General features: G+C 39.2%; 1 protein-coding gene across 1 annotated transcript in view; it reads left to right on the top strand.

The window, feature by feature from the left end:
• The first annotated feature begins 809 nt into the window (after nucleotides 1-809).
• Nucleotides 810-25,359, top strand: part of LOC114465068 (protein arginine N-methyltransferase 8-B) — a 42,022-nt gene continuing 17,472 nt past the window's right edge. The window contains exons 1-3 of the mRNA XM_028449830.1: nucleotides 810-1,479; nucleotides 10,651-10,896; nucleotides 13,625-13,780. Coding sequence (XP_028305631.1) covers nucleotides 1,411-1,479; nucleotides 10,651-10,896; nucleotides 13,625-13,780 — 471 coding nt within the window. The 5' untranslated portion in view covers nucleotides 810-1,410. The remainder of the gene's footprint in view (nucleotides 1,480-10,650; nucleotides 10,897-13,624; nucleotides 13,781-25,359) is intronic.

Raw genomic sequence — 25,359 nt, forward strand, 5'->3', positions numbered from 1 at the left:
AGCAAACTCTCAACCATCAGACACTCACATAAGATGCTACGCCGCTTTCTTCTCCTCACCTCTTATGATGATAGGAATAGTCCATTTAAGATGATATTTATTTGTTTTGTCCAACTGCTGCGTCACATTGGGTCACAAACACGTCAGATCATGTCAAAGGCGATACGATACAGCTGCTAAAACTGGAACTGATTGTGAGCGGTCTTCGGTTTATCTATATACTGGATTATCTGTATACTGAACGTAAAGATATAAACTGTGATATAAAATGTAATCAACCTGCCTTTGCTGTGTTTGTTTTACCTGTGAGGTAGTTTGGCAGGAAGGAGCTCACATTCTTATGTTGGGTAGGAGGAGCAGGATTGACAGTAGGAGTTTCCGCATTGTGACGTCACAACACGAGAAAAATCCAACTCGCCTTTGGAGCTGACTTTTCACAAAATGTGGAATAACAAGGGAGAGAGGAAACAGAACTTTTTTCAACTTTGGGCCTCTGAATGAGGCTAAATGAATGTATATCACTGTAGCAAAACCATTATAAAGTGATTTTTTTTCATAAAACTGCCCCCTTTAAGGTCAACAGATCAAATCCTTGTGAGCTAAGACATTAGTTCATGAGTGTTTTTGATTCAAATGATGTGGTAACAGGGTTGAAACTAGAGTAACAGGGTTGCAGAAAATGTGTGAAGGTTTGTAGGAGTGTATTTATTCCAGACGTGAACAGAACAGGACAGGCCTGTGTACAGTATTTAATGTGCGTGCGTGCGTGCCATGTCCAACTTTTGCTCTGCGCAGGCAGCGTACATCGTTGTGCGCAGATGGACAGCTTTTTAAACGGCGCAGAGACTTTAATTCTCCAGTGGAGCGCGTGCACATTAAATATAATGCCAATTAGGATGTCACGTGCCATTAGGAAATGTACTCTCACGCTTTAGGGGTTTCCGTAGCCGTGCGTAAACGATGTCTCTCCACTGCTGTGCTCGGGCACGGGGACTATTTTTAGAAACGGTGTTGCAGTGGAGGAATCAAACACTGTATTCATGACAATCTGCTGCGATGATGCTGTGAGGATTCCTGCCTCTGTGGTGTGGCTGCTGTTGGGACAGGATGTCACATTTCTATCCATGTCCTCCTCACAGCTGATGCCTGCCTGTTTCCTCTCACGCGCTTTGGCGGACGCAAACTTTTCCACTATGGGATCCATCAGCACACTTTGTGGCTGCAGGGACAGCAGTGCATATCGGACCTTGTGTCACAGTTTGGGGTTATCTAAGCAGCACTGCAGGATGGCGCGTGAATACTAATAGTATTAATCAAAGGATTAAAGAAGCGCAATAACGCACAGCACGAGTTGCTTTTCTTTTTTTGCGTCCTTACTCCCAGGTGTCGGTGCGCATTTTTTTGGCCCCTATGGGACTCAAACACTCGTCCCGCTGCATGCTTCTCAGGAGAAAAATGGCGGAGTCTGATAGCAGCGAGGTAAGTGTGGATACACCTTTAGATTTGCATTTATTTTGTGCAGACTCTGTTTTTGTGTGTGTGTTTTTCCATTCTGACGGATTGTAGACACCCAGGGTGAAGTTGGCGCGGTGCTTGTGACACGTGACTGTCTGGAGGAGGAGAATGATTTCAGAATTAGTATTTTTGTTTGTAAGGATGATTGCAATGTGAATACCAAAGTCTGTTGAGAATAACATAGAAACTGTCAAACTATTGTCTCGCTCCTAGGTTTCCAAAATGGGGTACGTGTACCCCTGGGGGTACAGGAGCACATTGCAGGGGGTACTTGGAAATGCTCAACAATTAATTAAAAAAAAATCATCTAGGAATGTTCCTAGTTCCTTTTTTATTTAAAAAAACTAATTCACCTCAAACTAACAGCACTATTGCTCAATAAAATACTATATTTTCTCGTAATTTATTGAAACAGGATTATTTTAGGCTGTAGAGGTCATTTTATCACACACAATAATTCATTTTTGATTTCATTATTATTTTACACAGAAGATCGTATTTACTTACTATTGAAGTAATCACATAAAAGTTGCGTGGTATTTAAAAAAATAAAAAATAAAATACACTTTAAATTACAGTCATTGCTTTGAATTTGTAGATTCAGCAATAGGGAACCAATGTTGGAGACAGTTATGGGTTTAGGAGAGCCTGCTGTTCTATAAATGAAAAAGCATATGAAATTATGGAGACCGTATTTAAGAGGGGGTACACATGATTTGACAAAATGCAAAAGGGGGTACGTGGGACAAAAAAGATTGGAAACCACTGGTCTAGCTCAACCTATCATTACCAAGGTTAGAGGAGATTTTCCTACAACAGAAAGCATTGAGAGGGAATTGTTCTGCCAACTCAGCAAAACAAAAACAAAAAAACCCCTTTTAGATCTGTTTAGTTAAAAATAGGTGAAACAATATTAGGCGAGATGAATGAAAGCTGCTCTGATGCCACGTGCGCTGTCCATGGTACTGCAGTATCAGGCAGAACTAACAGAGACAGTTGGGACATGATGTGCAGAGCAGTTTGCTAGATACTGGTGAGGTGAGCTTCAGATATCGTGTCTAAGCCAACTTGACAAATCCAGATCATTCTCATGCAACTGTAAGTGTAACATCTGCCCTCCTTGTGATAAGATCCTTGGTTCAATTCCCGGGGAGAAGTGTAGAGTTGGTCTGACTATCCAACATTAGCCAAAAGGTGTTGATGGTCTAAGGCTGTGTTTCTCAAATGGGGTTGGGGGGCACGATGGCACTACAGGGTGTACATGAGAGAGGGAAAGAGTGTAAAAATTACAAATTAAAGCATTAAAAAATATTGTTTTTGTTTATTTTTTTTTTAGTTAAAGATGATAATCTTAATAATGGTGATGTAAATGATGTTGATTAGAACATGAACTGAAAATGTAAGGTTCAGTCTTGAGATGGAAATGATAAAAATTATAGAAATAAATCTATTCAGGAGGCACTAAATACTGTTTTATTCCACTTATTTACAAAACGAGATTCTATCAAATGTGTGTTATCACTTCATTAAGTTCATTCCTCATTAGGCTGTACACGTGGTTTTTTTTTCATAGTATTTCAAGCAAAAATGTTTTACTTGGACAACTTTGATTCAGAAATAGGAAATGTGTGTGTGTGTGTGTGTGTGTGTGTGTGTGTGTGTGTGTGTGTGTGTGTGTGTGTGTGTGTGTGTGTGTGTGTGTGTGTGAGATGCAGCTTTAATACTAGTGTTTAATTATTTATATGTTTGTCTGCTAGCAGGATTAAGTCTGGTCTTCTACAGCTCTAAACGGATTTGGACAACAATGTAACCAAGATAGATCTTCAATTTTGAGGGGATCTAGATCAATATACTGATTCTGGATCAGATAAAAAAAAAAAAAAAATCATTAAATCTCATTCTCTCATCATTGGTGAAATTTCAAGCAATCATATCTCATTTGTATTTGACCGATTTATATGGAATTGGATTTAATTATGTTGGATTGGTTCCTCAATTGCCACAACAAGTTTCCAACGTTTGGAGCTACTGTATTGTTTGGAGCTACTGTATTGTTTGGAGCTACTGTATTGTTTGGAGCTACTGTATTGTTTGGAGCTACTGTATTGTTATTAATGGCAATAAAATGTCCTTCCAAGCCTTTTAAGTGTGAATGATCATGGTACCATGATCAGCATCACTGACCCAGATTAACTGTGAATATCTGGCAAAGAGGAGATTTGGTGCTTGGCGGAGGTTTGAGTGCTTTTGTATTGAAATGGTGAGCATTAAATCACAGTCTGCAGTCAAACTCTGTCTCTGACATGAATAATTCATCACTGAAAAGTTTTCTCAAAGCAACATTAGGATTATGTCTGGAAACAGGAAGTGAGTGTACATTATAACATGATGGATTTCCATCTAGTGGATGCACTCTTCTCCACTGATGTCTGTCTGTTATACAAGGCACTATGTGCAATAACGGTAGAAAATCAAAGTGAACCCGTTTCCTGACTTCAACATGACTTTTCTCCATTTTTCCCTTTTAGGACTTCTCGGCAGTGCAAAGGGTAACAATACTGCCACCATCAGCTAGAAGGTTCTGTGCTTTGATTCTACAGTTTGAGTCTCTCTAAACTGACGTTACGTCTTTGTAAGCCAAGACTTGATTAGGCCTGGGTGTTCAAACAAAAAAAAAGGGTCAGAAGCTCATTGGTTTGACAGTTCCTTATGGTAATGATGAACAGAAAGGGCAGTCAGCAACCAGTGACAAATGGAGAAAGATACAGAGATGAGATATTTGCAGTGATCCCTTTGAGGGAGCATATCATTTTATGTTTGGTTTCCCTTTTTGGTATGTTGTCTCCTCTCAGAAGTAAAAAGAAAAAAGTAAACAAAAGTCCTTCTCAAATAACAAGTCTCCGCCTCGGTGCACAGATGAGCGTCCACTGTGAAAAACAACCCCGAATGTGTTTGTTTAGGAGTCAGAGGGAAGGACGTGCTGCAGCCTGTCCTTTCTGTGTCCACAGTCTCAGTATCACTCAGCACCTCTGAAACAACCTTCAAGTTCTCTACTTCTATAGTAAATAACTATATATAGTGTTATTTATGGTGTTACTTTGGCAACTTTTATACTAGTTACTCTTTTAAAAGCTTCTGAGCCTCAGTGATTCCTGCCGATACTTCTTTTTTATATTGATTGAGTTTCTTCAAAAGTTGACTTTGAATCAGCTTTCTATGAAATTCTGTGATACAGATTTTGCTCTTGTTGTACAGTGTACATATTGTACATTTTAGGACATCCTCAGGTCTCAGAGTGAAGTATCAGGTATCAAAAAAACCTCTGTCATTTGTCAGACCAAACGGACTCATGACTCAGCAAAACCTCAGTCAAATGAAACGGCATCAAATGACACGGCCTCAGGCTTCAAAATAAAAGTCCCATAGGGTGTCCCAAACCAATATTGATATCGGATATCGGTCTGATGTCAGCCAGAAAACGATTATCGGATTTTATTGGACTGCATCTAAAATCTCCGATAAGTTTTTGTTGTTTTTGTCCCCGCCCTCAGTTGTTCCCACCATATACTGACAGTAAAAAATAACTGAAGTGAACTTGAATTGTTTGCACTTTAAAAGTATAATTTGTTTTAATTGGATTTATTTAAGTTATTTTTTGGGGTGTTATAATGTATTTTTTATTTATTTTATTCAATTGTAGAATATTGTAGATATTATGTTGAAGGTTAAAACATATGTAACCAATTGGTTGATAATAAATGGGTCAGTTTTTCTCATACCTACTGTTGCTGACTATTGTTCTCAGAGTAACATCACATGATCAAGCCTTTTCTAACATTCCACACTACAAAATAAGTAATACAAGTGTGTATGATTCGTGCTGATATCGTATCGGATCGATTTCAGTATCGGCCACTAGTCAAGGCTGCAATATCAGTATCGGATCGGAAGTGAAAAAGTTGTTTCAGGACATGCTTAGGAAACACACATGACGTCATCAATATGTGCCGCTTCGGATACGAAAATAAGTTGAAAGCTGTTATTTTCTATTTATTTTTTAAAGGTTAAGATACATCATTTCATTTAACTATGCATTTATGAAATTAATCAATGTTGATATATCTTGATTATTTTTAAATAAAAGGAAAGAACACATTTTCAATTTACTTCATCGTGTGCACTTCTGGTCCCTTCAAAATGAAACGCAGACTCTTGTTTTATGGCCTGAGGTCGTTGAGTCTGACGACTTATTTTGATGGTGTTTGGTTTGATGATTGAGGTCGTTTGGTCTGAGAAATGACAGAGGTTTTCCTGATTCCTGATAAAGTACCTCACTCTGAGATGTCCTATAAACTGTACTTGATCTGGAGCCCTTACATTTGCTGAGACACTGCAGTTTCATCCCGGCGTGCTGCTTTGTTAGAGCTAAAAAGGTCTGCTTCCTTGGATTGAGTAGCTTTTTTGTTATATGACTTTTAAAATACACTTTGACTTCTACATGTAGTTATTATTACAGACACGCAGGCAGTATTTTAATTGGGTGAAATATGAGCCAACTTTTGCAAATTTTTAGGATTTCGGATCAACATTATCCTTTAAAATAGCTATGGATGTTTTCACCTTATTTCACATCAAGCCATCTTATTTGTCTTTCATTGTATTGGGAAACCAAAGAAAGTTCAATGTGTCATCAGTCTGAGTCTGAGCCACTGTTTTATCAACAAACCAACGACTACAGTCTTATATTAGTCTGTAGACCTTTAGCGACCCCCTGATATTAAACTGACCCATGCTGGCGACACATAGAATACACAATGTAGTGTTTAACCCATGAAGGCTCCTTTACTGCACATTGCCATCTAGGTACTTCTGTCTTTATGTCACTAATGCCAACATTAAAATACAATTACATTACATAACAATAGATACAAGAGAAATGGCAATTCATCTATAAGACTTTTCACACTCTTGCTCTTCCACATTAGGTCAGAGGGATAAACTCGCCATGGCTGACGGTGTAGGAAGCAAGTCTGACAGGGACTTTGAATTTTTTTTGCCGTTGGAGCTTTGATTCCTTAAAGGTGCAGTCCGCAACTCTCAGATCCCTCTCCCCCTCCCTCCCCACTGCTCTCTTGCCCTGCCTCCAAACTTTTCAAAGTCCATCCCTCGGAGGAGCTAACAAGCTAACATTAGCCAGACAGCAACATCACAGTAATGTAACATGCTCTGTCAAAAGCATATTACTGCAGCGCTTCTCTCTCTCTATGTGCACAAACCAATCAAGCAGCAGCAACAACACAGTGTCACTTACAGCAGCCACACGGAGGCTGCTACGTGTGCATGAACAATCCACTACAGAGTTCTAGTGTAACAATTACAAATCAAACATAATGTAAATCAAGCAGCAGTAATTACCTTTCAAGCAGAAAAGTCGCTAATTCCATCTTCTACTCCTCCAGACCATACACTGTAAAAAAGAAAAGGGGCGGGGATTGTGAGCAACAGCTGTCAGACAGCCCATCAAACACAATCCTCTGATTGGTGCTTTTTGCTCGGTCACGGTGCATTCTGGCAATCTACCAGGAGCAGCAGGGGGGACTCAATGAACCTGTTTTTTTTTCACACAAACTAGTAGTTTGATGTAAAGCTGTCCTTACATAGTGACAGCTTTAGCAATGATGACAAAAATTCACTTTTATAAGAGTTGCAGACTGCACCTTTATGAGATTTTTTGCGCAAACGTGGCATCAGTCTCCAAGGACCGAGTTCGCTGCTAAAGCTAATGTTGCTAAAGCTAATGATGCTAAAGCTATTGCTGCACACGAGTTGAATATTCCGGTTTTGCCTGACGTTTCAACAGTGACCTAGTTTATAGTCACATTTTGTAAACGTGAATCGGCTGATCAGTGCCGTTTCACTTCATCAGAATCAGGAAATACTTTATTTAACACAGAGGGGTTTAGTAAAATCCAAGTATAGTATGAACTGCAGAGCGATGTTTTAAAAAACAACACTAATAATGATAATTATACACACGCAGAAAAAAGGAGCAAGTCTACACAAAGAAAATATGCAAATGAAATGACCTGTCCATCATGCACTTCCTTCAAATTTGTCAATTTAAATAATGTAATAGCTTAATAAAAAATAATCATATGGACCTGGGTATGAATGGTGTACCTCATAAATGTACTTTTTCAAAGTGAGACCTCATACTGTAATACCTGCTTGGTCCACATCCCTGGTGTCATATAATGGCTAGTTTATATACATGTACAGTACATGTCTGTGATATGGATCAATTGTTCATCATGAACGCATCAAGATTAGACCAAGTCAAGAGTATATTTTGTTCTTCTGTGTGTATTTTCACCTTATCACAGTACCACTACTATTAATATATGTTTAGTTATAATTCATAATGTTAAACAAGATATCATTTATATTTATCAATTTTATTCACACATTCAGTTAACCATATATTATGACGGGCACTTTCTTTTTGTTTTTTGCGACTCCTCCATTAACAGTCCATTAAAAGCACAAATACTCATTGAAACGTGTTCGTTGAAAACTGGTATAAGTGACTGAGATGCAGCACTTACAATATATTGAATATCAGGTAGATTAGGACTACCTTTATCATACAAAAAGTCAGCTGAAAATCTCAACGCATAGCACAAACAGCGTCGTGTTGACGTTTATATCCCTCTTTGACCTATGACCCCCGCTAGTCGCGCATGCGCACTTCCAGAGTGTGAAAAGGCTGATGGGATATCGTGGTTGAAGTGCACACATCTCCCTCACACCTCTGCTAATGGAGTCCTGTGTGGTGATCTAAGTCTAACCATGGTAACAGATTTATCTCTGCAAAGAAGTTTAATTCAATAGAAACCATGACACCTTTCAGATTTGCTGTCGACTAAGCTGAAAATATGTCTTTGCATCAGTATCTAAATACTAATCTTGCTTTGAACACAACTTATTAAGATTAAAATACTGAAAAGTTCAACATTCAAATGGTAATTCATTCATTGATTAGAGCAGTGGTTCCCAATTTTCCCTAAAATTAGTTTTTGATCATGTATGAATACAGATGCACCACCTCAGATATTTATTCTGCATTTTATTTGAACTAGATTTATACTTCAGAAAGTTTAAGTATAGAATACGGTTGTTTGATATTGTGTTTGATGCCTTTAAAAAAAAAAAAAAATATATATATATATATATATATATATATATATATATATATATAGGTATATCATTTTAATCAATACTTTTTAACACATATAATTACTAAACATTTCAGGCGACCCCATTTTAATTCTAGGTGACACCAAATGGAGCCACAACCCCAAGGTTGAAAATGACTGAAGTAGATCTTAATTCAATCACAGACGGTTTTCCCTCATTTTCAATGATGTCGAGAGTGCAACCAATAAAATGTATCCAAAAATGAATAAAAACAATATTACAATACCATTAAAAAGCAGAACTGTTATTATCATACATAATAACAATCATGTTTGTTGTAAAGTGTTCCAGGTGAATGCAGCAGAAAAGCAGAAATCATATCTTCCAAATAAAATCTTGTGGCTTGTGGAACTTCAAGCATTAGGAAGTTAGTGGATGTGGTTGAAAACTAATGATGAGACTGATTTAACAGAGATATGATGTATGATTTTATCAAGGAAGGCTTTTATATTTATAAATGAATGAGAACCAGTGGATGTCACATCTTAAACAGTCAGGGGTTCCCAGCAATGGTGTGAGTGGAGTAAACTTCACCAGTGATGAATCTGAAGCTGAGTGATAAATGAAGTCTAGGGGTGTGAGAGTAGAGTTATAAACAACACCTGAAACTGATAAACGGCTTCAGTGAATGAATGATGAGTTTAGACTGCATACGTACAGTATACTGTACTTCTAAACTGTGCTTTAAAGCAATTTTCCCTTCTTGTTTTTTCTACTTCGGCACAACATTTGGATTATTCCACCAGTGAAGCCCGACTATCATTTATTTTAGGGAGTTTTATCGTTGTACAAAGAGTAAACACTGCATTGGTTTCCAGGTTTAATACTTTCTCTGTATCTTTGTCTCAATTTTATCCACACAGTGTTTTTCATCCTTGGGGTCGTGACCCCATGTGGTCGTCCATAATTCGATTGGGGTCACCTGAAATATTTTTAAATTATTCTTCTTTCTCAAATTAAAACATGACGTACTACCTCAAACAACTGTATTCAATATTTTCACTTCCTCTAATATAAATCTAGTTAAAAAAAATACAGTATGTAAATGTAATAATTAGTTAATTCAATAATAATAACAATCTCAAACAGCTATATTCTATACTTTCACTTCCTCAAATATAAGTGTAGTTAAAAAAATATTAAATTTAAATAAAGTATGAAATTTAAATAATTAAATAGTTAATTCAATAATAATAGAACAGAAATAATATTTTTGTAATAAAAAAAATATATATATATAATTTCAAATTTAAGCACCACACAATCTCAAACAACTGTATTAATTTTTTTAATTTTATTTTTTTTTAATTAAAAAATGAATACTTTATTGATCTGACAATATAACTATAAATCTAGTTAAAAAAAATACAGTACAAAAATTAAATAAACAAAGTTAATTCAACAATGGTAATAAAATAAAAAATAAAAATATTTATAATTTAAATAATATATTTTATTTCAAATTAAAACACCACACAATCTCAAACAACTATATTCTATACTTTCACTTCCTCAAATATAAATCTAGTTAAAAAAAAAAAAGGATAAGAATATCTGGGTGGGCTCATCTCATCACTATAGTATACTGTACTCCTAACACTGTATCAAGATGATCAAAAACTAATTCCAAAAAATAAAAGAAAATGTCTCTGGGGTCGCGGGAAAAAAAGGTTGGGAACCTATGACTTACAGTGATCAGAAGTTTCTTTATTCATGAAAGAAAAAGAAATGTTATGGAGAGTATCTGATTAGTGTCAATGCAAATTAAACCCTTGGATAGAAATGATTGTTTCAATTACAACTGGGAATGGACTGACAGATGGTCCCTATTTACAAGCTTTTCTGAAGCATTCCTCCTGTTCTCTGTTCTGGTTGTAGCCGCCGCAGCTGGCACCACAGTCTGTCCGCATTATTCCATCCCAGTCGGCACAGCCAACCTCGCTGCCCAAGCCTGTGCCTTCTATCCAGCCCGTATCCCGGCCCAAACTCCCACCGCACACGCCACACGCTGCCAGCCTTCCCAGCTGTCCAGGGCGGGGGAAGATGACCAAGTTTTTAAACCCAGACGAGATGACTTCTCGAGACTACTACTTTGACTCATATGCCCACTTTGGTATTCATGAGGTAAGCCTGCTTTTAATCATGTATTATTAATATAGTTATTCAAAAAAATCAGGATTGAAATCTTACCTTCAACTCCTGTTTATTATCCCCAAAATTAATAATCAAATTATTAGGTTTGAGCTCCGTCCGTCCATGCGTCTGTTCGTCCGAGTTAAAGGGGACAGCTTTTCTCAGAAATCAATTAAGATAGGATAACCTAATTTGGTGTGTGGCTTCAGGGTATCAATACATTGATGGAGTTCGAAAATGAGAAGCACGCAATTATTTTTACCGGAGTTATTGCCCTTTTTCCGTTATTTTTTCTTTTTTTACTGTTCGTTGTATCTTTAAAGAGGACAGCTTTTTTTTAGAAATCGTTTAGGATACAATAACCAAATTCAGTGTATTGCTTCATTGTATCAATACCTTGATGGAGTTCGAAAATGAGAAGCGCACAATTATTTTTTCCAGAGTTGTTGCCCTTTTTCTGTTTTTCTACTTTGTTCGAAGTATCTTCAAAGAGGACAGCTTTTCTCAGAAACCGTTTAAGATAGTTAGTAATTTTGTATTCTGATGTGATAGTTTTTTATGTATACATCTAAGGTAGATTTAGGACATTTAGGAAATGGTTGCGAGTTATAATGACAACCAATCCGGCAGGGGATGTTGATGACTATGTCTTCTTGTTACTTTTCTCTTAGATTCTCTGAGACATTTTCAACAAATTATAGCTTGTATAAATCTTTTATGAGATGTTTAATAATTAAAGCCATGCATTTACTGTAAGACTTCATTGTCTGGTATCACATAGCGTTCCATACCCAAGTAATTCATGTACATGTGGATTTTCAAAAGAATAAAATTGATCAGTTCATATAAGGAATGTAAAAATGAAATTAAACCCATATTCAAATTATTTAGTAGAAAATTGAGCATTTTTAGTTGTCACTGCACCAATTTTTGTATGAAGCGTGTGCCTATGCCAACATAACCGCAAAGATAAATCTAACGATCAGAGCAAAATTTGATGATATATTTGGTCACACTTTATTTGACATTTTAGACATAAAGCTGACATCACGCTGTCATTAATGTCACTATCATGACATGACACCTGTCATTAGCATGAATAAGGTGTCATGAAGGCTATCATTCACTGTATTATGACAGCTTTGGAGCTATGTTGGCATTATTTGGGTTAGGTTTAGTTGGGGGACACTTAATGAGGCCTTCATGACACCTTATTCATGCTAATGACAGGTGTCATGTCATAATAATGACAGCGTAATGTCAGCCTTATGAAGAAAACTTCAAATAAAGTGTTACCATATATTTTTGGCTAGTTAAATTTAAATTGTCACCTAGCTTTGGTTAAATGTGTAATTTATGTATATTTTTTTTCTAAACAAGGGAGACGATAACGCTCAGACCAGTATTTGTGTTTTGGCAAAGCATTTCATTATGCATTATGACCTATTTTGACCTTTTTTGTGAGTTTTTCTAGCAACTGAGTAGTCGTTTGTCTGTCCATAACCCTCTAAGTACTTCTACCAGCTCAATGCCTCAACTGAAAATATGGCAACACTAAAAAAGTATTTCAAACTATTAAAATTTAAATATGCACTTTTAGCTATTACATGAAACAGCTTTTCAGCCGTCATATTTTGTCTTTTAAATAACATATTACTTGCACTAGCTTCTGTTTTTTCTCGATGGAGATTTTCAATTCAGTTCAAATCACTTTATTTGTTCCTAATGGGCAATTTACATTTTGAACCATCAATAAACCTTGATTTCTTTCTAGTCAGTGTAATTTTTTGACGTTTTTGGATACGGACATGGGATGCTGACAGGCTGAGCTTACGGGCTCACGGAGCTTATGGAGAAACAAATAAACAGTGGGCATGATAGGAGAATTACAAGTGGAGAAGGGAGCTCAGGAAGATTAAGTGAAGGCTGTTTCTGCCTCTGTACGTCACTGGAAATCTTGACTCTCAATGTCGAATAGGGGTGTTGATGAAAATTGATTCGGAGATATATCGCGATATGACGTCGCGCAATAATCGGATCGATTCAAAATGCATTCTTATCGATTTTTAAAAATGATTACTATTATTTATTTTTTTACCTTTATTTAACCAGGAAAGACTTTTCCACTGCAAGAGACATTGTAACTACACAAAGAAGTGCTGAAACCTGGGCATGTTGACCAACTTTTGTTTTTTCAATAAAATCTAAAAAGAAAGAACTAACTTTCTGCATTTATTTTATTGTTCATGGCATATACGTCAGTTAAATTGCACTAAAGTCAAAGTTGGTTTAAAAGCTACAGGCAGATTGTATGTTATTTTGTTATTTTAAGTTGTTGGCACATGGCATGTTAAAGCCAATGTTTTGAGTGTAAAATATGCCAATAAAATAGATTTTATACATCACGGTGTACACATTTACAGATTAGTTGTTTCTTAAGTCAGATTCTTATATATATATATGTATATATATATATATATACTGTATATATATATATATATATATAAGTGCAATAATCGCCTTATACTTTAATATCGGGATATATCGTATTGTATCGTGACATACCGTATGCATCGGGAGACGAATTGTATCGCCAGATGCCAGGCAACACACACCCCTAATGTCCATTTTCTAAACTGCAGAACTCAAACAATGACTCTCTGCAGGCTTTGATCTGTGTCAACATTGGCCAGATAATGTTTGTCACATGCTTTCCTAGGAAATGCTGAAAGACGAAGTGAGGACACTCACCTACAGAAACGCCATGTACCACAACAAGCATGTCTTCAAAGACAAAATAGTGCTGGATGTTGGAAGTGGAACAGGGATTCTCTCCATGTTTGCAGCCAAAGCAGGAGCCAAGCATGTTTATGGGGTAAGATGTGTTTCCTTTCCAGAATGATGTGGAATTATTTTGAATTTGATCACAGTCTAACAAACAGTGTGCCTGCTCATGTGCATCATAGAGTGTTTGTTTTTCCTAAATACCTTTTAGCATGCTCTGATAGGCTGGTTGTTGTGCTGTGTGCTGATCTTTAGGGGTTATTGAGTTATTGCTAAGCACACTGTTAGGAATCATAATATTTTTCTACTCTTGTTTGCACTGTAGAGAGACTTCTTGTAAGCTGCTAGTAGACGTTGTACTCCCTTGTTCTACAAGTGCGTGATTTGAATCCGTGTACCCTTCGTTCTTTGGTAATTTGAAATACTCTATAAATCCCTGAAGTGAAATGACATTCCATTGTTATTTTAGGGACATGCTTCTCACACACACATGGACCTGTGGACATGCATACTGGACAGATGTCAGACTGGGGTTGCTTTTACAATGAAAGGAGCGCACCAGAGCGGTGTTCGAGAAGTGCCCTGGCACCTCTCCATCTACCACAACAACTTCAGTTTTTTGGTCCGCACCGGGACTTAAACCGGCGACCCTCCGGACTGAGCTACCGCCACCCCAAATGTTCTAAAACCAAATTAAAATAATAAATAAATGCTGTGGTTGTTTCGTTTTACTGACTTAAAACCAAAACAGAAATACAGAAAAATCAAAAACCAGACAAGCAGCGTTTTCCTGTTTTAAAATTAAATCTTGTTCTGTCTGTGTGATATTTGGATATTTAAGGGAAACTAGGACGAGAGCTTCATGTTTTAAGGTCACCACACAGAGAGCACCCACAGACGGGGGCAGACATTTACTCCCTGACAAAAAAAGGAGCAACACATAAGTCACATTACTGATGAACTGGTGATTTAAAACACTATTAATACATTAAATTAAAATTTATGAAAAGCATGCATATGATATGTGATTAAAGGAACCAGAGGTGGTGTAATGAATCTACTGGTGCTCCTCTTTTCTTGTGATCAACTTTTGTGTGTGTTGACGGGCTGCTGTTAGTGGCTAGCAGTATTATAACGTGCATAATAGATATTTTTACTGCCTTAAAAATGTCTGTGTAATTGTTTTTGCAAAAGTGTCAAATCGTAGAAGTTCTACCATCTATTGTTCCTCATACCAGCCTCACAGTCGATAGTCAGTCACCAGTTTCTCTGACAGAATGTGACGTGCTCAAGCTCTGGCTCTAATTAGAACTTCTATATATACAATAGAAGTTCTGACTTATATTGTTCCTCACACCAGCCTCACAGTCGATAGTCAGTCACCAGTTTCGCTGACAGAATGTGACGTGCTTAAGCTCTGGCTCTAATTTCCCCGTAAATATCAAATATCTCACAAACAGAACAATATTTTGCCATTAACATTTTTATTTTAAAACAGAAAAATGCTCCTTTTCTGGTTTTTGTGGTTTCACATTTCTGTTTTGACATTAAGTCAGTAAAACAAACTAACCACACCGTTTATTTGTTATTTTGATTTGGTTTCAAAATAGATTAACCAAAGATTGAAGGGTACACTGATTGATTTGGTTTATGCCCTATGTTTATTCTCATATCTCATTTACTTTTGGTTTAATGCTTTGTTTATGGGTCAGGGAACCTATTGTTATCTTGCATGTTGTTTTTCTTCTGAGGAAATCATACTTACCAAGTGGGAACAATCCTAAAGGTGGCACTACAGCAACCTTCTAAAGTTCAAACTTATGAAAACTCTGCATCTTTCACCAAAATGTAGCCCCAATACTGGAGAGACTTTTGTACATTTAAATTTACAGTAAATTATAAAGTCCATCACTGTTTTTATTTATTTTTTAATTAAAACTTAAACCTATTTCCTCCCACAGTTTTTGCTATCACATCTTCAGACTGTCCATCACAAACAATCCACACAGATTTTTGATTTATTGAAAATTGAGCTTACAGTGCATCAACATGTTTGACTGTAAACAGTATTGTTGTGGTATTCGAGACCCGTCTTGGTCTCGAGACCAAACTTTAAAAGTCTCGGTCTCGTCTCGGACTCTGAAGCATTTTGACTCGGTCTTGTCTCGTTCGAGACCAGCACTAATTCCTGCTATTTTTAAACTTTTTCATAATGTGATAATAACACAGAGAATAACGGGATAAAACAATCCTTTATTCATTCTTTAATCCACCTCGTATAATGACCAGAACCTTCCTTAATGTGACCGAGTGACATGTGTGACACACTCGTGTGTGTGTGTGTGTGTGTGTGTGTGTGTGTGTGTGTGTGTGTCTGGCTACAGTGTCAGTTTGGACCGCGGAGCGCAAGGGAGATATGAACTAATCACCAGTAAAAAGCCCAGTAAAACTCCAGAAAACAATCACCATGAATATATTATCTCCCTGGTAAAGACAGTAGCTCTAACAACAGGTAAAATGATAAACTGGTGATATTACAGCCTGTGAAGGCTGGATAGGGGACGCATTTACTTTGCCTATGGGTCCTAGTGCCAGCCGTCTGGTGAAGCCTGTTCCGTTTACCGAGGTCCGTGTGTGTTTAATAAGTCCGTGTGTCCGTTTGAAAGTCTGCATGTTTATGCCTCTGTCCATCAACTCTTTTCATTATATCCATGTCTTTTAAGGCTTTTATTACATAGTGTCGGATGGAGTCCGGGCCGCCGCCATCTTGGATTACGTCGTCACCAGCGCGTCATCACCACAAGTTGCACTAGCGCAGAATGACTCAAATAACTGTAAATAGGTCTTCTATTAGTCTATTTTCTTTTTAAAGTGGTGTTTTTTTGTGTCTTTAGACTCCAATTACATGTATGTATATAATATATTCCCCACAATATAAACAGGTTCACAATATAACTATTTTTTATAGTTTCTGTTTCCACTGTATCCAGAATAATAATAATAATTCTCAACAAGAACTATTGATTAATTTGTCACATGACTGTTCCAGGGTTTGAATTTGTTTTATTTAGTTTCACATCTACCTGTAGCTCTATGTTTTTTAGACTTCTGACAACTTGTTTGTAGTTTTATTTCAGCAAGTTTCACATTTACAGTTACAGCTGGAAACCTTTGTTAATTGAATATCCTAGTTACATTACAGCAACCAAATTAAAATATATGAACTAAGTGAATGAATAAAAATGGCCTGTGTAAAGGCTTTTTCAAACTAAAAAATTATCTTGTGAAATCTGTGACCTGTTGACCTGCACAACTCAAAGAATCGCGAATCATTATTTCTTGGCAGAAATGCTTTTAAACACTTGCTGTACATTCAGCTGTAGAAAAATTGTGAATTTATCAGTAGCAGTAGTAGTTTTAATATTTTAGTTAATTTTTTGCAGGCACCTTTTTTCTCCATCAAATGTATTTAAAATAAACTAAAATTAAAGAGAGAATGTTATTTAACTGTCGAACCTGGTCATAATTTTATTTATTTATATATTTTTTTTAATTAAAAAGTTAATTAATTAAATTGGTCTCGGTCTTGACTCGGTCTCGGCTCCCGAAAGTCTTGGTCTTGTCTTGGTCTTGGTGCATTCTGGTCTCGGGCAAGTCTTGGTCTCGGATAGTGTGGTCTTGAACACAACACTAGTAAACAGTGATGTAAACATATACTGTCCATTAAAAAAAGTCAAAATGTTGGAGTCATGGTAGATGATGTTTGAAAAATATCAGAATTTTATCTCAAAAACTTTCTCTCTCATGTGAAAAAATGATTTTTCAAAAAAAATATATATATATATATATATTTTTTTTTTTTTACTTTTGAAGCCAATAAGTCATTGTTAAGAACAAATGACCGACATCTCCATGCTGTGTAGATGCAACATGTGTATTTTTGGATATTTTTCTTAACTGAATTTATAAAATGTCGTTAAATGCTAACAGCTGCGGTCTTGTTTTTCTTAAAATTGCTTGGCCCTGACCATTGCTGCGCAGTAGCTTTAATTGTACTTATATTTTGGTAATTTAGTTCATTAGCAATAAAACTTGTTATGTAACAGCTTGGTGTGAGGGATGTGTCTTTACATGTGGGGAAAAGTGGGCTGTGGGCCAACAGGAAACCCAGTCTGAATATGGAGCTTATTAAAGAAGGAAATCCAAGTATAGCTTAAATTCATTCATTAGAGACCAAAATAAACACTTCACAGTTTCAACTGGACAAAAGAGTCCAACCACTAAGATGGCCCTCCGAGAGGCGCGTGGAAGAAGGGCCAACCCTGACAGACTTTTTGGCAATGACCGGAACGGACACAGACAACGATTCTAAGATCATGGGAAGGCACAGGTGTGGATGGGAGAAGGTGACCACTTTCAGAGGTTTAAGGATTCACCAGGGAAAGAAGAAGTGTGAAATGGGAGGCCAGCAGCGACATTGCACTGCGAAAGCAGGTCAGACAAGAGGAGCTTAAAGCCAGGTCGCTAACCACAGTGCTGAGGGTTCCAAAATTGCTGAGGGAAGGCAGGTGGAGAACACAGGAGGGCCCTCGGTGGACATTTGCTTCTCTGAGGGTGGCACCGAAAACACCCCTAGAACACCAACAAAACTCAGAATACCAACAAATCCCATCAACCAGGAGTCAGGCCAGAGAACAGAGAGGAAACAACCTGGGCAGAGGCAGCCGGTCCAATGGCCAAAAGCAAATGAGGTGGCAATTTGGCAGCAGCTTGACAAGGACCTCAGCATTATCCTTGAGCACTCACTGCGTGGTCAGGTGGAAAGCAAGTTGAACTGCATTGGATACATCCTGTACGAGGAGTGCAGAGGCAGGTTTGGAGTAGTGGTTGAAAAGCAGAGCAAGGGCCCAAAGCAGAAGGGGAGGAGGGACAGAGAGATAGAGCAACTGGTGAAGAGGCGACGTCAGCTCCGAAAGCAGTGGAGGAAGGCAAGCAAAGAGGAGAAGGAGGGCCTGAAGCCACTGTGGGAGGAAGTGAAGAAGAAACTTGCAAGCCTAGGCAGGGCAGAGCGCTTCCACAAACGCAGAAGGCGTAAGGAGAAGGAGAGGAGCAACTTCTTCAAAAATCCCTTCAAGCATGCGAGACAGCTACTGGAGGACAAGAGGAGCGGGAAGCTGGAGATTACACAGTCTGAGCTGGAGATTCACATCAGGGAGCAGTACAGTGACCCAGCAAAGGCTTCTCCCCTGGGATCCCCAGGGTATGTTCCTCGCCCAGGCCCCCCATCCTTCCTGTTCAATACTGCTCTCCCTAAACTCAGTGAGGTAGCAGAAGTTGTCCGGAAAGCAAGAGCAGCCTCAGCGCCAGGCCCCAACGGGATACCTTACAAACTGTACAAATACTGCCCAGGGGTCCAGAGGCATCTGTGGAACCTCCTGAGAGTGGCTTGGAAAAATCAAGTCATCCCTTTAAAGTGGCAAAGGGCTGTCACAGTTCTCATCCCGAAGGAGGCAAACTCCACCACCATTGGCCAGTTCAGGAGTATTGCGCTCCTGAATGTAGAAGGGAAGATCTTCTTCTCCATCCTGGCCAAGAGGTTGACCACCTATCTGATAACCAATGGGTATATTGACACCAGCTGCCAGAAGGCTGACGTTCCAGGTTTCCCAGGGTGCGTGGAACACTCTGCAGTCATTTGGGAGCAGATCCAAAGAGCAAAAAGAGAGCGACGTGACCTACACGTGGTGTGGCTGGACCTTGCCAACGCATACGGATCCGTCCCCCACCAACTCATCGAGTATGCCTTGGACTTCTTCCACATTCCTGCCTGCATACGTGCCCTGGTAGCAAAGTACTTTGGAGACCTTAAGATTTGCTGCACCCATCAAGACTTCACTACAGGCTGGCAACAGCTGGAAGTAGGCATTGCCATGGAATGTTCGATCTCGCCCATCCTGTTTGTTGCAGCCTTCGAGCTCATCCTAATAAGGGCAAAGAAGATGGTCGGTGGAATGAAGCTACCATCAGGTCAAAGGCTACCATCAGTGAGAGTCTACATGGATGACATCACCACCATTCTTCAGACAGCAGCATGTACAACAAGACTGCTGAAGAGGATCAACGAGCTTGTGGGGTGGGCGAGGATGAACCCGCCAAATCACGCAGCCTGTCCCTCAGGAAAGGGGTAAAAAACAACTGTACCATCTTTGTCGCAGGCGGTGAAGAGATTCCAGTGCTAGCAAGTCAACCCGTCTGTAGCCTGGGTCGCACCTACACAGCAGATCTCTCTGACAGACAGATGGGGGAAACAGCAAGGAAGTAGCTTGCAGATGGCCTGGCCAGGATCGATGAGAGCCAGCTCCCCGGCAAGAACAAAGTAAGGAGTTACCAGTTCATACTGTACCCAAGGGTGATGTGGCCTCTGAAGATGAGTGAAGTCCCCTCCTCAGTGGTAGACAAGATGGATAGGCTGGCCAACTCATCATACATCAGGAAGTGGCTGGGACTGCCGAGATGCCAGTCAGACGTAGGCCTCTTCTGCAGGAATACGTTACAACTACCACTGCAATCCATTGGCCTGAGTTACAGGCATGAGAAGGCTCGGCTGGTGCTGGAACTGACGGGATCCAATGACCCACTGGTGAGAGCAGCTGGCTCCCAGATACGAACAGGGAGGAAGTGGAAAGCCCAGGAAGAGTTTGCCATGGCAATCAGCAGGCTGAAACATCGCGAGGTAGTTGGCAGAGTCCAGGAGGGATGAGCAGGCCTCGGGAGGAGTGAGACCCCCGCTTCTGGTCAAAGGCCTCCAAAGAAGAGCGGAGAGCCATGGTGGTGGCAGAAGTGACGAGGACCGAGCAGGAGCGCCTTAATATCAAAGCGGTGTCGCAAAGCCGGCAGGGAGGCTGGATGTCATGGTAAGGTGTTACAGACAGGTCCTTGTCATGGTCTGACCTGTGGAAGATCCCCCAAGCCAGGCTCAGCTTCCTAATCAGATCCACCTATGACACTCTACCTTGTCCCAGAAACCTCCACCAGTGGTTCGGTGCTGAAGAGACAGTCCCCTTTGTAGTACCAGCAATGCAAGCCTCCAGCATATCCTGTTGGGCTGCAAGATAGCGTTGTCCCAAGGCCGCTACTGGTGGCGACATGATCTGGTGTTGAGGAAGTTGGCAGAGGTGGCAGAGTTATGCAGACAGGAGGCTAACGGCAGTCCTTCGTCTCCAGCGAGACAACCCATCCTGTTTGCAAGGGCCGGAGAGAATGTCAATCCCCCTCACTAGAGAAGTATGTCAAAAGTCATCACACCTGGCAGCGAGTGGTCCATGAGGGTCGACCTGGGGAGGCAGCTCCAGTTCCCCAGGGAGGTAGTAGAAACATCGCTCCGGCCAGACTTGGTCATGTGGTCAGAGCCACGTAAGACCATTATGTTGGTGGAGCTAACTGTTCCTTGGGAGGAGGGTATGGAGGCTGCCAACGAGCGGAAGCGGTCTAAGTACGCAGACCTGGTTGAAGACTGCAGGGAGGCTGGCTGGAAAGCCATCATGTGCCCCGTCGAAGTGGGATGCAGGGGCTTCGTCGGGTCCTCAATGGTTCGCCTGCTGCGCAATATGGGATGCACAGGAGTAGGGTGTCGAAAAGCCATTTAAGAACTGGGGGAGGAGGCGGAAAGGGGCAGCTTTTGGCTATGGCTGAGGACGAAGCATAAGAGTTGGGGGGCAGATAACACCTAGGGCATCAGCAGGGGGTGGCAGGGAGAGATCCCTGCCATTGCTCGGCCACCAGGAGATGTACTGGGGTTAAAGGAGCGAAACATCTATGACTGGTGGTCCCCAGCTGATGACCCATTTACGCCTAGGGTGGTGTTCAGATTAACACACATGCAAGGGAAGCACCGGTGAAGGTGCATTAGGCAGCAATGCCCAGCAGGTAGACCATCAACCTGTATCTTCTTAAATGGGAAAATGTTAATGTAAAGTCAGAAAATGAACTGTACTGCAGAGTGTAATCTGATCATTTCCGTGGTCTCAGGATATATATATATAAATACACACTTTCGTAGTATCATGGCAGAGTTGCAGACTTTAAGTTGCACTATCTGTGAATAGCTGTAGCCTGGGGATATAATCGGACTGACGGTGACTTTTCCTGACACCAGTGAAGGGTGTAGGAGGCAAAGTGTGAGGGAGCCAACACAGCCTGAGGCTAAAGCAGGACACGCTGTTAATGGCTGTCTCCTATCATCCAGGTTTAAGGGAAGATGGCCAATCAAATGAGAAATCTAGGCCAATTAGTGGGTAGGCGACAGGTGCGCCGTATCTTACAGAGGCCTATTTTTTGTTTGTTTTTTAACCTTTTTCGTCACTTCTATCCTTGAGTCTCTTTGTCATGTTATGAGTTGCTCCTCCTTTATGTTTGACAGGACTCAGCGTGCTCCCCTGAACCCTCTCCTGTACGCAGAGCAACAATAACCACATATTGAAGTCATTTATCCATATCTTCCTGATGTTTAGCCTATTTTTGTGTTTTAGTTTGGGATTCTAATGTGTGCCACTATCTAGTGTATTACCAGACAAGTGGAGTGCTCGACAGACACTGCTCCAAATGGAATACGAGTGCCTTCCATGGCAGCTCTGTCTACATTGGTGTGTGTGTGTGTGTGTGTGTGTGTGTGTGTGTGTGTGTGTGTGTGTGTGTGTGTGTGTGTGAGAGAGAGAGAGAATGGATGATTGTAAAGCACTAAAACACTTTGGAACAACTCAAGTGGTGATAAAAGCACTCCATATGTTGAGTCCTTTTCCTATTTTGTCTCCACACACCACCATGTGTTACCTCTGAGGTTTTATATTCTCTGACCCTTGAGATTAAGAATGTGGTTTTTACATTCCTTTATTATGGAATGAAAATAAAAATGGTGCAGTAATGATACTGAGAAAAGTTAACTTTTCATATTGGTTAGTGTGTAAACGTGCTCTAACATCGGAGTACAGCTTTCCCAGAAGGCTTTGCATTGTTTTTGTTTCTAACAGGATATAAACAGTGACAGACAATCATTGCTCTCAGGTTTTGTTAATCATTAAGAATAACATTTATTTTGTCGTAAATACTCACACATCCTGCCTTTTTATGTGTCATCATGAGTGACTTCCCACCTGCATGGGTATTATAGTAGATATATATCATTGTGCTCCATTGACTATTAGGGGAAAGTAATGCAAGTGTTACATTTCAAAGAAAACAGGGATTCATTGGCTAATTTTATATCAGGATTAGTCAAACACAGGGTAATTTGTGGTTAAACTTATGCAATATATTTTACCCATTTGAAAATAATAATAATAATAATAATAATAATAATAATAATAATGTATTTATTTATTTGTTAATTAATGTATGTATTCATTCGTGTATTTTTTTTTTTTTTTTTTAGATCAGAGCTGTAAAATCTGAGTAGTTATTAACTAATAAAATGTGTGTAAAATCTACCCAAAACAGGTTGAAACAGTGAAAATTGTTACCCTAATGTATTCTAGTAGATCCATCATATGTAGTTGTTTTAAAAATGTTCCTTGATGGCTTTTCTGCATTTTTAATTAGAAAATCCCCCCAAATAAAATAGAATAAGAGTCTTTTTATCTCTGCCAATGGATGTTACATCATCCCCACTGCAAAACAAGACAAATTGTGGTTAATCCTTTATATTTGGCCACCTTTGAGTTACGCTACTTCCACATCTCTAATAAGTCTTAACTTCCCTTAATTTATGGAACGGTGCAAAGCTCTGCCAACCTTTTTATTCCTCTGTCTGATCCCTCCCAGCCTGGCTTTTCTTTTAACAACCCAGAGCCCTTAAAGTTCATGCAAAGTGTCCTCTTTTATATCACTAGCAGATGGATCTTTCACAGCATGAATAAAGTCTCCACACCTTTAAAGACATGGTCCCTCCACAGTAGAACAGAGTGTACGCACTCAAGTGGAAATCTATACTCCTGGGCCCCTCCTCGCTGCAGCGAGATCCCTGTATTGACCAATGTCTGCAGCTAAATTATCTTTGTTTTGTTTAAAAGCTACACATTAAAAGAAGGTGTTCAGACTTTAGTTTGGAGCTTTAATGTGCTGTAAAAGTGGCATTGTTGGCTCCTCAGTAAATCACACATGGGTTAGGTGCTTGTGGGAATGGATGTTATAGGAGTCAGTGGAGAAAATGTAATAAATGGATGAAAGAAACATGAAGGGGTTGTAATTCAGCAGGAGACGGATTAAATTAGGAGGAGCAATGGGGCAGTGGTGATTTAAAAGCACATAGGATGTCAAAGGAGCAATGAAACTACAAGTTGAAGGTCCCACTGTTCCCTTTTTCCACTGAGCAGCGACACATTTATAAATCAATTTCTATTATTTCAAAAGCGCCGGCAGATGACGAGCCACAGAAACAGGTCATTTTGACAGAAACATTTTATTTAGTCTTAATTATAGTCTTTTGATGACTATTTCAGTTATAATTTTAAGATTTTAGTTGACTAAATCTGTTACAACCTACAACGACAAAAACCTGAATCAAACTGAGGGGAAATATCTCCGTTGATTCGCCACCTTTAAAAGTTCTGAAAGCATTTTCTGACCAGGTAGAATATCAATATGTGCTCATTTGATCCAGGAAACTTGTGAAAACACATCTAATGCTGATATTTCAGAGATTTTCTGAGACCTGACGTTGTGATGCTGACAAAACATCTGGTTAACATCAAAATAAGAGCCCTATTTACAAAAGCCTTAAAAACTAATGGAAGACAAGAAGAGATGCTTTTGTTTTGAAAAGAGGATGTTTGACTTTTAGTTTGAAACCAGTGTCATGTACTGAGTTCAAAATGTACTGAGTGTGTATATGCACATATGTGCATGCGCGCTCATGCGAACTACCGAAAAAATTAATTTTTGTCAAAAAAGTAATTATTTTTGTTTGTTTTTGTTTTCAAAGTGAACGGACACGTGTTTTATTTGTTTATTGGATTATGTTAAGGTTAGGGCTATAATCTCAGTACGGAGGTAAACTCAGACAGTGACACCGGCCGCAGGACAATTTTACGATCCGCTCGCAATGCATCATGGGGTGGTAGTAATGTACCCACTAGTGACGTGCCGTGAGCACTAGGGTTGGGTAGGCAGGGCGTTCCAAATCGAGACCACCAATGTCAACACCAATGACAATTTCACGTTTCTGCTGGCAATTAATTCAATTCAACTTTATTTGTATAGCACAATTTACAACAAAGTCATCTCAATGCGCTTATCAAAATATAAAATTCATAATAAGAAAGAAAAAACCCAACTAGATCCACATGAACATCTAACAAAATCAACATCGTAAAACACCATTAAAGAAACAAACAATTATTTAATATAGCCTCCATACTCTCCCGACAAGATATATCTCATGACACGGCAGCACATCCGTTGTTTGTGTTGGAAACACAGAAACACAGAGAAAATGACAACAACAACAACTTGGAACAGCCTCAGTGAGGCGCATCCACAAAGCCAATCCTTCCTTTTGTACCATTCACTGTAGAAAATACTAACAATTTTCTGACCTTACCTTTGCTGAAGGTCTGGTAGCTCAGGTGTTGGTCTCCCATCTTTTAAAAGCTGTCGTTTTTCTCTAGCGTTATCCCA

The sequence above is a fragment of the Gouania willdenowi genome, chromosome 6 (assembly GCF_900634775.1).
Source record: "Gouania willdenowi chromosome 6, fGouWil2.1, whole genome shotgun sequence".
Classification (NCBI taxonomy): domain Eukaryota; kingdom Metazoa; phylum Chordata; class Actinopteri; order Blenniiformes; family Gobiesocidae; genus Gouania; species Gouania willdenowi.